The sequence below is a fragment of the Pezoporus flaviventris genome, unplaced genomic scaffold (genome assembly GCF_033815535.1).
Source record: "Pezoporus flaviventris isolate CSIRO_AGI_PZ_B2104156 unplaced genomic scaffold, CSIRO_AGI_Pfla_v1 ptg000090l, whole genome shotgun sequence".
Classification (NCBI taxonomy): Eukaryota; Metazoa; Chordata; class Aves; order Psittaciformes; family Psittacidae; genus Pezoporus; species Pezoporus flaviventris.
In genome coordinates this window covers 4,249,590-4,268,058 of record NW_026892638.1, presented here as the reverse complement: position 1 = coordinate 4,268,058, position 18,469 = coordinate 4,249,590, and the positions used below count along the sequence as shown (strand labels likewise).

The following is an 18,469-nucleotide window of genomic DNA, read 5'->3' as shown; positions in this document are numbered from 1 at the left end:
TGGATGAAAACACTCCGTCTAAAACGAGCTGTGCATGAAGTTTTATTGGTATATTACACAGTACATAGATATATTTAGTGTTGGAGATAACTTAATAGAAGGAAATCTTTGCACGGCTGTGGGTTTTTTTCTTATCACATCACCCACTAATTATCTTTCTTGCCTCAAAGCAACAGAAAGTATGCAGTTGGACCTTATGTATGTCTTAAGATTAGTGTCTTAAACTGGGTATCTTTAATTGGACATCTTAGAGCTAGAGTGATGCTTTGCACAGGTAATGCAAAAACGAGTTACTCCTAAGCCACTACTTGATTTTTTTTTTCATTACAGGACAGCTCCAGGCTGATTTTCTTTCTTGCTGTCAGTGTTCAACAGCAAATGATGCATTTAATTTTGTGAATTAGAATAGTTCTTAGCCTTCAACAAAACTTAAAGTACCAAAGCTGAAGTACCTGTTGTGCCTACGTGTGTACTAGGTGAAGACAAAATAATGTTGCAGGAGAAGTAAGACTGGAGAAATGGTTGGTGTTTTGAATAATTGGTAACCAGATCCATTTTCTGATTCCTGTCTCATTGTTCAAGTTTATCATTAGGATAGCTGAAAGATGGTGGGCAAGCTAGGTGATGTAGCATCCCTTTTTAACACCCGAATTTAATGAACAGCCAGCCGCACATGCTTTAATTTAAAGAATAATGCTGTTTTAACACTCAGAGGAAAAGTTCATGTCGCTAAATACGCTATTCAAAATGATACCATTCAAAGAAAATATCTTAATTGTAACAGAGATAATAGCTAACAGTGCTGCTTATGTCTCACAGAATCTCATACATCGTACAGAGGTGTGAAGGCCTGTGTGCTTTAAGAGGTAAATATTGAAAAATAGGCTATATGTGCAGCTATAGAAGACCGGATCATTTTTTCAGTTCATTTTCATGGATCATAAAGGCTCCTGGCTTTTCTGTCTGGAGGAGGCCTGCCTTGGATGCCAGTCTGAGTTGTCCATGGGGCCTGATGGCTGCTCCGTGCAGTGCAGTCAATTTGGAGCTGGTGTCTGGGAAGGCAGGTCTTACGTAGGAAGGTGGGGTGATGGGAGAGCTCAGAAGTGATTTTCAGGGGGAACTCGGGCAGATGAGGGTCTTTGAGGGAGTGTTAACATGTGTGGAGTGGCTTTGGGTGTGTGAGATTAATGTGTTTCATATCACAAGAAAGGCAAAGAGGAAAGGGGACATGGTGGGAGAGCAAAGGAACATGGCTCTGTGGGCAGAAAGGCTGGTGAGGAGCGGAGGGAGAACTACCACAGCTCCCAGAAGGAGCTGCCATGGCTGTATCTATGAGTTGAAGCCTCTAATAGCCTATGCACTAACTCAAGCTGAGCTGCTCCATGTAGGCTGCCTATCCTAGTTTATTCCTGTTTCCCAGGCTTGTAAATAATACTGTAAATAATAGCTCAAGCTGTGAAATATTGCAGTTTTAAGCATGAAGATGTAGGGTTTACTCTCACAGGGTCATAGCTAAAAGTAAGGTAGTGAGACTGCCTTACATGTAACTGCTCAAATACTGGGGATGTGTTGAGAGTCCAGGCAGTAGACACTTCGCTTTTAGGTGCACAAAATATTACCAAGCGTACTAGCATGACAGCCAGCACCAGGCAGTGTGAAGGCCAGCCTTGTTCCTTCTTCTTGGAATCCAACACAGAGCTCTGCCTGACTGCTGTGGTGGTCAGGCTCAGCCCACAGTCCAGTTGGTTTTGTCTTAGGGACAGAAAAAATATTGTACGAACGCTCTCCCTTGTCAAGACTTTGCTGCATCACATCATGGGCTGTGCTGGACTGTAAGCAGTGCTGAGCGTGGTTTGGGGCTTGCAGGAGACAGTCTCGGGGAGAGCTTGTGCTGCAGAGGAGGGATGTTGCTCTTCCGCCCATCACCCGGCAGAGGGCTCCCCTTCTAAGCTAATAAACTCAGGCTTTGTACCCGCTTCAGAGGACAGCAAAATGCTTTATTAATCACAGTGCTTAGGAATGCCGCTGTAGTCTTGGTTTTGATAGTAGTCTATGCTTTATGTTTCTCAATACCTAGTTGAATATATTTGGTAAAACTGAACCAACATGTACAACGTTTCTAGAATTTTGTACTGATTGATGTATGTGTTTTTGTATGTAAGTATATGTAACACACAGCAAGCCTATCAAACCTTCATACATCATTTTTTTGGGGATGGGGGAAAGAAGCTTTATAGATAGAAGAACGCCAAATACGACTGAAAAAAACATAATAGGTTGATGAATTTCTGCAAATACAAATCAATAGATTCAGTTGACACCACTCAAGGTCAACTTACAACTAATAAGTATTAAGATAGAGCCATTGTGTGACAGTGCAACTGTGTGCATGCCGGTATGTTTTTTTGGTAAGACACTTAATTCCTTTCTGTAGAATGATTAGGAACTAATTTTTGCACAAGGCAGTGGAATACAAAAAGAATAAAATAAAATTTATTTGGGAAAAAGCTGTATCTTTTATCTCTGTGTTGATACCTGTGCTTTTTAAAATTATAAACAATTCAGTGAACCAGGTTTGGGTTGTCTTCTCTTCTTTGAAAGTATGCTTGTTGTGTATTGTCTCCCTATAAACCAAGAAGTGTTATCAACCCCTTCTGTGATTTTAACAGTAAACAGGAGGCATAGCGGTTACTGTCAGAAGTTAGATTAGTGCAGAAACACAGGTTACTATTCCCATTTGAAGTAGGCTGTACATTTATGATTGTGCTGCATTAAATTATATACAGAACTGACAATTGTTCAAGCAGGCAATGGCTAAAATGAGAAAAGTAGGGGGTTGTTATGGGTGAAGCTAGTCAATCAACTGTAAAACATCAAAAATGTACTGCTGATATTTGGAGTTTCGTTATTAGGTATAAGTGGTATTTTGTAGCATAGGAGGATTTTGGTAGGTGAAGTATTCAGGAGGTGAACACTTTACAATAGCATTTGACTGCCTTAAGGAGCATAAGCAAATCTCAAGGGATGCAGCTACTAGAAGTTCTCACAGTTTCCAACAGGAGGGAGGAAAATATTAATGCTCTTCTTTTCTTTCTCTAAACTAAATCTTGTGGTCTGCTTCTCTTTTCACTTTGAATTTATTTCCTTGTAAAAGTATGGCTGGCAGAGATGTTAACCTCTGTAGGCAAAGGGGAGTGGGCTCTTCAGTTGCTGCTCTGTTCTTTAGCCAGTCTGATTTCCACCAAACACTGGGGCAAGGAAAAAAAATTTACCAAACTGCTCCCTCTCTATGCAGTCCCTTTTCATGCCTGCCTGCCCAAGAAATGAAAACCCTGATGTACTGCAAAACACCAAGGATACGGACAGGTGTTTTTTCTATTATTTTCAGTTTATAGGGAATGGATAAAATGCCTCACAGCATCACAGCAGGGGTCTTCAAATAGCACCTGTATTTGTGATCCAGCATGAGTGTGAAAGAAGTGATGCTGTGCTTGCAAGCAGGCTATTCTGCTTGCACGGGGCTGTTCTGAGAGATGCAGCTCTTTTCAAGAAAAAATTTTATTTTGCTTTTTTTCCAGCAGTGTTAGTAAGCCACTTCCTGCATTTGGCTGTTCATGGCAATTTTATCAACTTTAAGACTGCACTCAGCAGCCAGTGACAGAGACTATTTTAAGACCTCTTACAATGGTCTTCTCATTTACTTAGCTAAAATGAGAAAGTTAGCTATGCATTGGCCACTTGTTAGCTGATGACAACTTTTACTTTGAATCTGCCCCCCCCCCTCCCCCACCTGAAATCCTGGCTCAGCAAATATTTGAACCTGCCCAAGTTAATCATGAAACTGAGATCTTTATCAGCGAGAGACGTGAGAGCTACTGAGGGTGGTGGTTTCTTTTTTTTTTTTTTCTTTCCACGGTACTAAAGTCAGGTTCACTTTTTAATGATGAACCAGAGTAAGTGGATACCTCCTGCACAGCACAGAGCTCTGAGCAGTTGAGCGAGAAGGCTTGGATTTTCTCACTGCATGTTACAGCTCTTTTAGAGATTTTTATGGAACATTGGCAGAGCAGCCTTTTTCCAGATTTTTTTTTTCCTTCATTGCTTCAGAGAAGCTTCCTAGTAAAAGGAGGTTTTGAGGGTATTTTTTAAGGAAGATTTTTGTAAGAGGAAACCAAATAATTTTTCAGGTTATTGGATTGTATTTTCAGGCTGTATTACAAGGGCGAGCGTTTGTGATGCATAATTTACAAAGTAAGTGATTTTGAATTTGTGTGTTTTCTTCGTCACCTCGTGGAAGTACTGTACTATAAGTGATTACTAGGTAGAGCTGTCATGGTCTCAAGATATGTCGATGAAAGTGAGGTATCTCAGTACCTCTCCAGGTTATCTAGAGCATGGGGAATAGCCTATCTGCCTCCTGTCTTTTCTTGCCTGAAGCTAGGTTAGTCTGAGCTGAGCACTAATGTGATTATACAAGTGTGGGCAGTTCAAAATTTGGCCACCAGTGAAACCCTGGAGAAGTAACTGTTCCTGAAAGCCTTTATTCAAAGGAATAAAATATCCTGCTGATCCCACATGAGATCTAAATGCAGCAGTGTAGTCTTTGTAGGAAATCTTTATAACTTGATTTAAATAATTACCTTGGTAACTCAACTGTTTGGGTAGCAGGTGGGCTAACCCTCCAAGTTCAGTGTTTGGGCTTGTGTCTGGGGTGATTTTAAGTATCCTATTTCATTTTGGAAATGGAAGGAATCTTTAGAGCATGTCTACCTAAAAGGGGAGGGGAGTCTACTTCAGAATGAATTTAAGGTTGTTAATTTATAAAGCAAGCTATCATGCATTTTTTTGTAGCTGTTGGTACTCCAGACATGTTCTTGTATGTTGATGCTTGTCTAGAAGGGGTAAACTGCTGAGCGGCATAGAGGGGTGTGGATATGTGTGAAATATTTGGGAAGGATATGAATTGTGTTAATTTTTTTTAATGACTATTTGTGAGATAGAGCATATTTCATCTGCACCAGGCTTTCTTATGATGTAGGCACAGATAGTTGCTACAGCTACTCTTTGTTGTGGTTATTTTTGGTATCTGGTTTTCTGCCCCCATAGATTATAGTGAGTATGAAGCATTCACATTGTTTTACATAGCATGCTGCTGGGGAATTAATAGTCTATTCTGTGCATGTTTCTTCCTAGAGGTCTGAGAGTTATAGTCTGTGATGGGGGGAGTTAAGAAGGAATATTTCTAAACAGTAGGAGGACACTGGTGACATAAAGTCAAGTGAGGAATGAGGCACTGACAAGGGACTCTTGCCTTTAAAAACAATTAACTTGATAAATAGTGAGAACAGTGTAGAGAAACAGTGTGAAAAGGCAGACTAAATCTTGTGTCCTGACAGACTGGCTTTTTATGTTCAGCAAAATCACTTCTCAAGATCTTGCATAGTTTTGACTTTCTTCCATGATTTATGCAAGTCTACTGAATGTAAGATTACAATATTTGGGGTTTCAATTAAAAATTAGTTTAGATCAATTGGAATTGTATTTTATTACAAAATGATGGGGGGGGAAGATATCTCTGCACGTAGCACATTTTATATAATAATATCAAGTACGTCAGACCTGAATGTCCATTAAAATAATAGAAATCTGCACAATTTAAAAACATAATCCATGTTTCATTATGTGGCAATACATATGCCTCTGTATGTATGTGTAAACTGAATGTGTAATACACATACACACAGAGTCATGCTCTTTTCCCTTCTGTATCTTTAATATGTGCAAAAAGTCCAGAAGCCTTTTAAAGCTTTTTGAATGGTAAACTTCAGGCATCCAAGCAGGAGAGTGCAGCTGAGATGTGACCGACCTACTTCTAAAGGGAGCTGTGTGTGAGTGTGCATGTGTTGTGTGCGCCTGTGTGTAAGAGCTACGTGCTGCAGCATATCAGCCTTTTGTCATCCTGCCAGGATTGGACTGTACCATGCTGTAAAGTTAGGAAAATGAGATGGGAACAGGGGCGAGGAGAGCCCAGTTGTTCCTTTTCTTTTCAATACCAGGTTTATATTGCAGTTCTGCTAAATGTACATTCTTTCTGAAACTGAAATTGTCTTAAGATTAATGTAGAACAAAATGAGGAAACAGGAGTGGTCTGGTGACATTATTTTGACATGATTGGCTGAAGATTATGATGTAATAGGTTACAGTGCAGCCCCTTATAGGTTTTAAAATGAATTCCAAGACACCATTACAAAGAAAGCCTGACTCTTTTCTTGAATCTGAGCTCACTCAGTGAAACTTATACAAATGTACAATACTGTCTGGAATATGGAAGAACTGGATATAGAATATCCTAAGACAGATATAAATTGTGGCACAGACTTGATGTTTTACATAGAAATGGATCCACCAGGTAAAACTGCCTTATTATGGAAGACTTAATTCATTTTGGTCTTTACAGTAGCTGCTGAAAAATTTTTAGTGGATATGTAGGATTTCTTTACTTTGTTATTAATACAAATAGTTTTTTCTTTTTTTTTTCTTTTTTTCATAAATTATAATTAAATTTTGGTTTAGTGCATGTACTTAGAATCTTAACCTGTAGAAATACCTGTCTGCTTACGTAATTTTTACTGAATTTACCTGTTTCTCTTTTGATTTTATTCTGTCAGATGTAGTTCTAGTTGTGCTGTTGTATCCAAAAAATTTTGTATTTCTGTTATTATTTTTGCTATCTCTGTTCTTTTAATCACACCGTAATTAAAAGGAGATGCTGTGGTAACAGTGTTATTTCCTGAAGCAGTGATGCAAATCATTGTTTTGTTTGAGGGGAAAAAAAAAAACAACTTTAAAATCTAGCAATATTAATTAAAGACCTGATTTTAGATTTTTTTTTTTATATCATATAAAATACTATGCTATATTGATGTACACTGTAATTTTAAAAGTATAATTTTTTGGTAGCTGGTCATAGTGTACAGGACAGGGATGTCTGTAAGGAATGATGTACTTACTGGAAAACTAAAAGAGCTGGGTTGATTTTTAATCCTGATTCCAATGTAGTTCCCCTTGCTACTAAGTCAGGAGTGCTGCAGTATCTTCTGTGGCACTCACTGGTATACGTGTGCAGCTTTGACATTGAGAAGAGGGGGATGTGGTTTTTAATCAGTCCTAGCATTTGGAACACAATTTAGTCTGTAGAATACTAAGATTAACATAAGGGATATTTGGGTCACAGATGGGTTTCTTGGAAGTGTTGGTTTTGGCAGATCATCATGCAGAATGCTGAGGATGACAAAACCCCAATTCTTCTTTAAATATGCATTATTGCTGTGGGTTTGCATCTTTTATTATTCAGGTTCTAGGTGAGGAATCAGCAACATTCCTCTAAGGTCATTACAAAAGAGGCAAAAAAGAAGCAGTTTTATGTGCTTTATTATTTATATTCACCTGACCATAGTGAAAGAAGGTAGAAGCAAACTTCAGATTATTTTTTTTTTCTCAAATGCTTTCTTCACAGGGAGAGAATATATGGTGTTATATTTTGCTTAAAATATATTATTGCAAAAGTAGCACACTTCTTTTGAAACACTACATCTTTATTGTGGACTTGTATTGTTTTCAGTAAAATATCTTAATTCCTCTAATGTCTTTTAGGGATTGCTCTAATGTCTTTTAAAGATTATTAGTAGCAGAAAACACTATTTTGTGACTTTTTTTCTTTTTTTTTTCTCTCATTCATGTAACAATGTGTAATTCCAAGTAATATATAGTCAGGTTTTCAGTGAGTTATAATCAACTTTTTCATGTTTTTTTCCTTTCATTTGCAGCACTGCCTCCTAAGCCACCAAAACCTAATAGTGTAACTAACAACAGCATGAATAACAACATGGCATTACAAGATGCTGAATGGTACTGGGGAGATATCTCAAGGTAAATAAGCTCAAGACATGTATTTCATATGTTCTTGCTATGCTATTTTGTGTATATGTATTATGCTTCAGTATCAAAAAATTACAGTTCTAAGAGCCAATTTGAGGATATTTTCCAAAACGAATGTATTACAGTTGATTTTAATCCAAACATGACTAAAAAGTTACTGGCAGTCACATAGAATGTAGTATGTGAAATGATTGTTCTATTACTTTAAGGTACAGTATATGTAATGCTAGCATGACAGGATAGCACAAAGTAAGGATTTTCTTCTTGTCTTTCATTCAGAACCTCAACTGTAGGAACAGCAGTTAACAAGCCAGACTAACAAGTGCCATATATTAGCAACATTTTTAACTGTACTATATATAGGTATGCTAGACCAGCACTGGCTGCTCCAATTGTGCAGGCTTGTATGAACAAGCAGAAAGACCTTTGCGTGAATATAATTTCATCCAACAGTGAGAGGACATAGAATATACCATTTTTATATCGCAGTTGTTCTCCTGCAATGTTAACTAAGCTATTGAGTAACTAATTTATTAATATGGAGATCAAGAAGATTTCTAAAACCCACAAGTTCAAAACCAGAAGATTTTAAAGCTCAGTGAGAGGATAAATGAGTGAGAAGTAGCTGAAATGATTGGTTACTTTTGCTTTCATTTTAGAGAAGAAGTAAATGAGAAGCTCCGAGACACTGCTGATGGTACCTTTTTGGTACGAGATGCTTCAACCAAAATGCATGGGGACTACACACTTACGCTAAGGTAAGATTAATTACAGTAGGTCTGTAATACTTGACAGTAAATGCAATACTGCATTTAAAATACAGTGTTCTTTAGGAAGTAGTACTTGAATTATGCCTAACTTTCCAACAAACTTTATTTGCAGGAAAGGAGGAAATAACAAATTAATCAAAATCTTTCATCGAGATGGAAAATACGGCTTTTCTGACCCATTAACTTTCAACTCTGTGGTTGAGCTAATAAACCACTACCGGAATGAATCTCTAGCCCAGTACAATCCTAAACTGGATGTAAAATTATTGTATCCAGTATCTAAGTACCAGCAGGTAATTTCATCTGTTTTCTTTGTGTTTCACTTAAATGCATAGAAATTACTGCACACTGGGGAGTCATTTACTATGAAGAACTTCAGCTCTGTTAGAACTTGAAAAAAATGAAGTGGGTATAAAAATGGATATTTTTGTTTAAAACCAGCTCCACAGTTTACATATAAATAATTAAAACTTTAAATACTGCAGATACATTATTAAGAAATAAACTTATGTTAATAAATATTCCACTCCTTATGATGAAACATACAATTTTCAGTATAAAGCTGAACACTTGCAATGCAAAGTTGCTTTTTGTCATTTATTTCTCATTTGCATATTATGCATGTAATATGTTATATCTCCATGCTTATGAAAGAGGAGTCACATTTCCATGTAACTATCTAGGCATTTTTTAGCAGTTCTATCCTGAAAATGTATGCAATATAATTGTTTCTTTATGGAATATCTTTGCATCTGCTCGCCATTCCAGGATCAAGTTGTAAAAGAGGATAGCATTGAAGCAGTGGGAAAGAAATTACATGAATATAATACCCAATTCCAAGAAAAAAGCCGAGAATATGACAGACTTTATGAAGACTACACAAGAACATCACAGGTGAGCTGGATTTGAAACCAAAGGGAGAGTGGAAGACTTCTGTAGATTTAGAATGTTATTGTAAATTCATGCTGCTATCTTCCTCCATCCTCATCCTCTTCCCTTCTGGCACCACTACCATTGCCTAAAAGAGGAAACATACCTGATGTGCTTGCTCAATAAGTAGAATTGCTTATTGGTGTCTGAAAAGTCACCACCTGTAACGTAACCCATGCTGTGCCTAACTCCGACACATGCATCCAAAACAGGCATAGAACTGTCCTAATATACGAGCACTACTGACCTCATCAAGTTCTGAGTTACAGTTTTCAATGCACATTTACAGGGAAGCATTGCATTTTATTACTGGTTTTTGAAGGGTATGGTTTCACCTGTACAGAGTAGAGATGGTGTGCAGATACAGTGAAGGAAAGAAAAGCTGCCTCTGTCCTTCTTTCAGTTCAAATCAATTATTAGCCAAGTCTTGAAGTTCCAGTGAATTAATGCAGTTTTACAGACCCAGAATCAAGACTGCTTCTTAAAATGTGCAGGAAATATGCCTAAAAAATATTTGAAGAAAGGTGAAGAAGTGCAGGCAACTTGAAAATTTTAAAATTGTTTAAAAGACTTGACTAGCTATGTAGAGGCAGGAGGATGGACTAGATGACATCTTGAGACCTGTCCAGGCAAGTACCTTACTCTTTTATTTCAGAAACCCAGATGTGCCTCTAAAGACATTAGTTGGTGCAGAGGGCAAAGTGCCTTGCCATAAGGCTCTAATCCTCTCAAATTAAATATAGTTATATGGAAAAAATATTGTAGGTAGCTCTTTGTCTAGCAGTTTTTCTTTCTTCAAAAACCCCATCATGGTTGCCTTTTGCACAGGTCTGTTCTTCCTGTGTTGCAAGGCTCTGCAGGCAGAATGCATTCTGGTAAAGGGATATTGAAGTCTTCTTTTACAATATACTGAAGTGTTTCTGTGATGCAACCAATAAATCATCTCCTCTATCTGATAACAACTTTAATAAAAAATATTTTATTTTCAGGAAATTCAAATGAAAAGAACAGCTATTGAAGCATTTAATGAAACAATAAAAATATTTGAAGAGCAGTGCCAGACACAAGAAAGATACAGTAAGGAATACATTGAAAAATTTAAACGGGAAGGAAATGAAAAAGAAATACAAAGGTCAGTATTTGTATTTGCATTTCAACTTGTATGATTTTGAAGAAAGAAACAGTGCCAAGTATAGATCTGCAAGATGGCAAGTTTGAAGTTGTTCATCAGGTGTTCATTTCACATCTACCCCATTTGAAGCAAAAGAAGCTTCTTTTGCAAAATGTATAGCTACATCTAGAGAAATAACCTGTTTTCTTAAGTGTCTATACCATTGAATAGCAGATTATAAAGTTATGAATAAGATACCAGAGTGTAACCTATCATGTTATTCCATTCAGAATCATGCACAACTATGAAAAACTGAAGTCTCGAATCAGTGAAATCGTGGACAGCAGACGTAGATTAGAAGAGGATTTGAAGAAGCAAGCAGCTGAGTATAGAGAGATAGACAAACGTATGAACAGCATTAAGCCAGACCTCATACAGCTGAGGAAGACAAGAGATCAATACTTGATGTGAGTATCAGTATCAATTAATAGAGGTTTTTTAAGTGTTTTTTTAATCGGTATCCAACTTCTGTGACAAAAAAAATAATTTTATTTGCAATTACTGTCCAGGTGGCTGACTCAGAAGGGTGTTCGTCAAAAGAAGTTGAATGAATGGCTTGGAAATGAAAATACAGAAGAGTGAGTATTAAAAGATTTAAATATTTCTGGTATTCCAAATCGTCTTATGTTAAAGTGAGATTAAGCATATTTAATTCCTAAACCACAAAGCGGAAATCTTAAGCCTAGGTCTCCTGTAACAGTGCATACTGTTAAAACATGGCAGGCCTATATAATGCAAGTATTAGAAAGGATTCTGTCTCGCACTGTACTCTTCATTATTCAGGGAAGTACATAATCAAGTTACTATAGCAAAGCACTGCAATGTAACCTGTGTCTTTATTCTTACCAGAAAAATAAAGGTCATAAGGTGTTAGTATCTTATAGAGATGCCATATGGATGGATTAATTGTTCAAAAGGTCTCTGAGGCATGGGGTCAGCTTGAAGGCTTTTTCCAGCCTTCAAGCATTGGTACCATGGTGCTATCTAGTATAGAGTTACCCACATTAGTGTGTCACACTGCTATTGGATGTGGTAAAACTGTATAAGCTGAAGAGTGGTCCTTCTCTGGTTTTGTGGTCTAATTAATTTTTCTGGGAAATGGCGGGGTGGTATTCTGACATTTCAAGCAATTCAGTTTACTATAGGTTCTGACAGGAGCTTGGCTAATGAGTATGTTTCACTTCATTCCTGAGAAAAAAGCAAAAAGCATCTGGGTGGTGTGAATGTGGACCAAATTTAAACAAAAGCAGTCCACAAAATAGTATCAGAAGTATAGTAACAGTGAAGAATAAACAAGTAGAAAAATCAGAAAAACGAAGTTGACCGAGTAATATTCATATCAACATTTTCTGTCTGTACAGTTTCTTGTGCATGCCTTTCACAATGCCTGGCTGAACACATAGCAAAAGTAGCAGACTGACAATGACTCTTCAGTGGATTACATTCTAGCCTTGTCCACGTCTGTTTTATTTTGTCTTGGTTTATTGAGTCTCCTACTGTTATCCTGGAAATTGTGCTTCTCTGCTCTGGCTGTACTGGTAGAAGCAGGGGATAAAAATGGCATACATGTTTTAAAGCCATATTGTATGCTCAGTCTTACCACAGCTCAAAGATGATGTAATGGAGTATATGTAGGCACCTGTTTCCAGTGGTACTCCCATCACTTTAAACAGTAGACAAAGAACAATGCCAGGCCATGGTTTTAGTGTAACATTAAAACTGTAAGTGTAACTGTTTAAAGAAAACCTTCCTGTTTTCTCACTCTGTGACTCCCCTTGCCAGGGAGTCTGGTAAGTGCTCAGATTTCTGCTGGAAAATGAAACTTTCAAAATATAACTTTTTTCCTAAAGTTGTAATGCAGTGAAATATCAATTATTTTACTTTGAGCAGCAGGTAAAACAGGAACCTCTGTCTGTATGCTCTGTTTGCAAATAGAGCCACTGCTGAATGCATTTGAATGTCATGCACGACAAAAGAGTATACAATGGGATAAGAGACCTAGAGAGAGTATAGGTCTCTCTAGGGACCTTCTTGTCATCTGAAAACAAAAGTTCATTCTTGTGTGAGAGTTTGTGTAGACTGAGAATCTTCAGAAAGACAGAACTGAAGATTAGTGAGAAGTCACGTTTTCTTAGACCAAAGAAAACTGATTAAAAACCTATAATAATACATTAGCTAAGCACAGAATGCAAGCTGAGCAGGAGAGGCAGGGCACACCAGTGCAGGCTGCTGGGGGAGTGGGGAGCTCTGGGACTGCAGAACATCAAGGTGGTTGTCCACACAGCTGAGCCAGAGACAGCTTCTTTCATGGTGGGCTTTAGCTCAGAGGGTTCTTTATAACCTTTATAGTTGGTGGCTGTTTCAGTAGAGAAGGCCCTATATTATATGCTCTTGTCATAGTCTATAAGTTGAGAGAGAGCACTCTACTCTTCCACTCTTTCCACAAAGCCATCTCCTGTATAAATAATTAATCTGTCTACCTGTGCAATTGCTCATAGCTTTCCCAAGCAGCAGCTGTTGTTGATACATATTGCATGATTTTTCACTGCTGACCAAATGTTCTGATCTTTGGAAATAAAGCTGACTCAGAGGGGATTGATTTTGTTGGGCTTGCCAAAACAGTTAGCTATAGTACTGACAAACTTGCAGCAGATTCTGAAATGTAAAACAGCATCCTTTTATGTACTTCTTCAGATTTACATGAGTGTTTTTAAAACAAGCAAGAGCCAGAATTTACATTTTATTTTTATGCAGTGGTTTGAACAGTGGTTTACATCCCTAATTTTACCAGGAAGGCATTCTAGTAACCACTGACTTTTTTTTTTCTTTTTTAAAGTAATATGAAGTGGGGACTACTTAATTCATGGATTTTGCTCTGCTGTGTGTTTCACAAACACATTTTGTCCTGTTTCAACAGCCAATACTCTATGGTAGAAGATGATGAGGACTTGCCCCATCATGATGAGAGAACATGGAATGTGGGAAATATCAATAGAAGCCAAGCCGAAAATCTGCTGCGGGGAAAACGAGATGGAACATTCCTTGTTCGAGAGAGCAGCAAACAAGGCTGCTATGCCTGCTCTGTTGTGTACGTACCCTAATTTGTGAATGATGACATTTGAGGCACCTGCCGTGAGCCGAGGACACATAGACAATTTGAGTATGCTTGGATCCTACTAGTCCTTTGAGCTTAGCAGCACACTAGCAAGTCCTGAGGCCATCCTTATTGCTGCTCCATTTCTTTCACAGCTCGAACCTGTGCAACTCCCACAGATGAGCCTCATGCAAAAGAAGGGAAACCAAAGCACGGACACATTCTGTTCTGTGCAGCTGCTGAGTCCTGCCTGTCTCCTCCCTCTCTAAGCTAACACAACATCTGGGAATTTGGGTTAAACCTAGGCTTTTACCATTATCCTACCACAGAATACAGGAATTCTGTGTAGTGACTAGTATCTTAAAATTTATTGCCAGTACCTTATTTTTTAGTTTAACTTTACTGACAAACCAAAACCCATTTGTTTTGTTTGTTTTTTTTTCCTCTTTAGGGTGGATGGAGAAGTAAAGCACTGTGTGATAAACAAAACACCTACTGGATATGGATTTGCTGAGCCGTATAACTTGTACAGCTCACTCAAAGAACTGGTGCTACATTATCAACACACATCACTTGTGCAGCACAATGACTCTCTCAATGTCACACTAGCCTACCCAGTATATGCACAGCAGAGGCGATGAAGATCTTAATACTCTGGGTTGTTTGGGTTTTTTTCTGTAGAAAAGATTTGACAACATTGAGGCCTCTGGAGAGAAAAGGCTCCTTTCAGCCTTACTCAAGAATTTGAGCTGCGGTATCAAAGCTGTCTGTCTTCAGATGGGACTAGAGCTTTCTTTCACAACTGCAGTGGGAGAAATCACAGTACTAAGCTGTGAATGTATGTTTCTAATCTGAAGTGCTTTTTTTTTAATTAAGAAAAGAAAAACACAAGAGAGAGAAATCCGAACCTGATCTCCCTGCAGGGACATAGAGGCCTTTAAGCTTGGTGCTTGTTTACGACCACTCCTGAAGCTTTACCAGCTAGAACATTGGATTCTCCAGACACAAGGTATAAGAGGTCTTTGTCATTTGATTAGTGGAATTTTCATGGTCACAACCTGGCTTGGATTTGGTGTTGCTGCACTCAGTGGATCCAGACACACAGCATTGTGGATTTTTTGGTTTCTGGTGAATGATATGTAGCAGAATGGCACTTTTATTTCTAGGGACACTTTAAAAGGACTTCAGTTACAGTATGTTGTTCCGAGTAATTGTAATAGCAAAGTGCCAGGAAGTGTTTTGTTTAGATGTTTGAAATCCAGTTTTAAGAATATGAAACTGAAGAAAACGGGACTTTCAGTGGCATACAATATATAATTATGTACATAGTGTTGGATGACTAACTATCATGGATGGAAACTATCAATACCAAACTGCATCTTTTTTTCCTTTTCTGTTTGCTGAAAGCTAAATTCTTAGATCATGCTATGCAATACTGAATTTTCTTTAGGCTGTAGTCTTTTCTCAAGCATATCTACAGGTTAAGCTTGGTTTTCTTTCTTGATTCCCTGTCTTCTATTTCCTTTTGTTCTTTTGCCTGAGAATATATTTCCTGATGATTATTTTTTGTTACTCATTTTGTTGTTTGTTTGTTTTTTGGTGGGTTTTTTGTTGTTTTTGTTTTGTTTTTTTGTGGGTTTTTTTTTTTGTGGGTTTTTTTCCCTTTTTTTTTAATGTACAGAAAGCCAGCAACAGTTGGCTTCAGAATTAAAACTATGAAATATTCTACAATTTTCTTTGTATAGAATAATGATCTACTAGCTCAGAGTTTTAAGAGTTAGTATTTTTTTTTTTTTACTATTTTGTTGGGCAGTGCCTGATAAGCTTCAAAGCTGCTTTATTCAATAAAAAAATACATGAACATTATGAAACATCACTGAGTCCAACAATATTGTTTCAGAAATATCTTTAGAATACGGTACCACGCTGTTTGCTTCTTAAAGCATTTTGAACTTCTGTCATGATTGTCTTTGTATTTGGAAGATGAAAAATTGTGTATCCTTCTCTGATAGCAATTGCAGAAAAACAGGGGATATTTAGCTATTGGAGAAGATAGTTTGGATCTTAGAATGATTCCATTTTTCACAGTAAATAAAAGACTTCTTGACCTACTGTGGCAGAATTTTTGTCAGCATGTAATGGTATTTTCATTTCATATGAAGGAACTTTCTCTAACCTGTTGCCTAAGTTTGTTTTTTTTGTATTAGTATTGTGAAAAAGAGACTCCCACCTTTGCTGATAATGTTTGGATACAACATGGAGCTAATTAAGACTGGAAAATGTTTTTCAAATCATTAGGTTATCACATTTAACTTTTTGGATTTATTTCCATAAATTGTAGGCTCATACTATATCAAAGTGAATATTTTATAATTTCCGGCACCAGAGACTTACAGAATCATGTTTGAGTTAAAGGAAATGAATACATGAATTCCACTAACGCAGACTTACTAAGAATTCTGGGATAATTCACTGTGGGTGGTTTGCAATGGTTGCTTACTGTCCTGACCACTGAGAAAATTCACACATTGCAAACTGATAAAGTAATGAAGTTCAGAGAAACCTTGGAAATATTCTGACTAGGTGAACATACAGATTTATTCTTCCCCAGATGCAAAGGCAAGACCCATTACTATTAAAGAGCGTTGTACACACAACTAAAAGAGTAAGACCCATGGTGTTCTCTCATAATAGCTCTGGTTTAGAGATACATGTGTTTAGTTCAAAGTATGAGGTACTTCCTAAGCTATTGGAAGTAATAAGAGGAAATTTGCCAGTCTCTGGTAGTTTTCATATTATTTTTGATTCTTTACATTATTCCTTCATTTCTGAAGCTGTAAAGCTTTTGATTTTATTTTGATTTTGTGGTGGGGTTTTTTTCTTTTTTTTGGGGGGGGGGTGGAGGTTGTCTTTGCTTCCCTATAGGTATGATTCCTGATACAAATTCTGGTAAGAAAGTAAGATTCAACCAACATTAGGATTTCAGGATAGTCACAACTTCAAAATTATTCTGAATATCTTTTTCTCAATAGAAATTTAGTCTTCATCCCTTCCTTTATTCATTCCACACTTTTCAGGCCTGTAGAGTCATGTAAATTCAATTTACTAATAACTGGCTTTTACTATGAAAAGCACCATCAATTACTCTTATCATGCCAGTTATACTACTGGGCTTGAAGTTATAAATTAGTTCGATATACAACAGTTTAACACTTGTAGCAATCCAAGATACTCTTTTGACATATATTAATTTTTGAATGTTAAATATTTTAAGAGTAAAATTGTATTTTTTTCTCTATAAGCAAATATATGTAATCTGAATTGATGTTTCACGTAGCATTTGTCAAGAAATTTTATCGTAGTTAAGGCATTTGGATCTGATTTTCCTCATAGTAAGAAATCCTCTGCTATGTCAGTGGGCCTTATCCTTAGCATGCCCAGCCCAGTATGGAATATAACTTTTTCCTGTCGTGCTCTTCATCTGTGGTTGTAGCAGAGAAAAAAATAGTGTGTGTACAAATTTGGCACTTGCTTTTCTTGCACAAGCAACTATGAGAAATAAGCACTATGTTGTGGGGATGAGTGCTTAAGACTCTTATGGGGATATCCTGCCTACACAGGGTCTGTGCAATTTGCAAGGATCACTTACGCCCTCAGATTGGTTTGAGTGGGTTTTCTTTGGTACTTACATATTGCATGGCATCTGCATTTCCCTCTCTGCTTAATACACAGTGCTAAGTCCTGTCAAAGGCCCTGTTCACTGCAGAGTTGTTTGTCCTTAATGTACCATGTTGTTCACTCCAGTTTTGATTTGGTCTCAGACTAATATATACAGAAAAACCCCATGTGGGTATAACTGAAGAAACACATTGTTTTTCTGTATTTCTAATGACATATATTTTTTCCCATCCAATGTAATTCAAGGGTGGGATTTATTTGTCATGTATTTTTGGTTTGGAGTACTTTTATTTTAAATCCCTGAGTTACGCTGCACTGCAGGCCTTTGAAACATATAAGACATAACACAGAGAGCCAAAACCCATAAGCAAAATTAGGAGTTTCTGATTTCCCTAAGTTTAAATTTGAATTGGCAGGTTTGGGGATATGTATCTGTGCATATGTGTGCACACTTGCTGTGTTTATGTATGGATACCAATATAGGTGCATTTTCACCAAATGTGATCATTTTGCTGAATTCAGTAAGTGATATAATTGACTTTGTTTAAAGACACACGCACATGCACACTAGACCTTTGTGAGTGCAGCATGTTTCCAAATGCAGTTAGAAAACTGGGTTTCTGTGTTGTTGGATATTTTCTTAAAAAAAAAAAAAAAAAAAAAGAAGCTTGTCTGTATGGTTCAGTTATCTGAGAAATCTTGTCAAGCAATCTGTAAAACCAAATCTTAAATTTTCTATTTGGTGTCAACTGTTCTGTAGTGAAGAAATGGCTTTGTCTTGTAATTGGCAATGAAATAATAATGCTTGGGAAAACATTCTGATGCTTCTAATGGGCAAAACTTCTGCCGATTTTCACACAGTGCTTTTGCTATGCATGGTATTAAGTT

General features: G+C 37.2%; 1 protein-coding gene across 4 annotated transcripts in view; it reads left to right on the top strand.

Annotated features, from left to right (window-relative positions):
• Positions 1–16,015, top strand: part of PIK3R1 (phosphoinositide-3-kinase regulatory subunit 1) — a 51,773-nt gene extending 35,758 nt beyond the window's left edge. For 2 of the 4 annotated variants that reach the window (XM_061475770.1, XM_061475771.1), the window contains exons 7-15: positions 7,827–7,929; positions 8,598–8,696; positions 8,821–9,001; positions 9,477–9,602; positions 10,628–10,770; positions 11,040–11,216; positions 11,319–11,387; positions 13,727–13,897; positions 14,355–16,015. In XM_061475770.1, the coding sequence (XP_061331754.1) occupies positions 7,827–7,929; positions 8,598–8,696; positions 8,821–9,001; positions 9,477–9,602; positions 10,628–10,770; positions 11,040–11,216; positions 11,319–11,387; positions 13,727–13,897; positions 14,355–14,544 (1,259 nt within the window). In that variant the 3' untranslated portion in view covers positions 14,545–16,015. Of the gene's footprint in view, positions 1–3,932; positions 4,252–5,723; positions 6,410–7,826; positions 7,930–8,597; positions 8,697–8,820; positions 9,002–9,476; positions 9,603–10,627; positions 10,771–11,039; positions 11,217–11,318; positions 11,388–13,726; positions 13,898–14,354 lie in introns of those variants that run through there. The other 2 variants (XM_061475773.1, XM_061475772.1) reach the window with 2 other exon arrangements.
• The last annotated feature ends 2,454 nt before the right edge of the window (positions 16,016–18,469 follow it).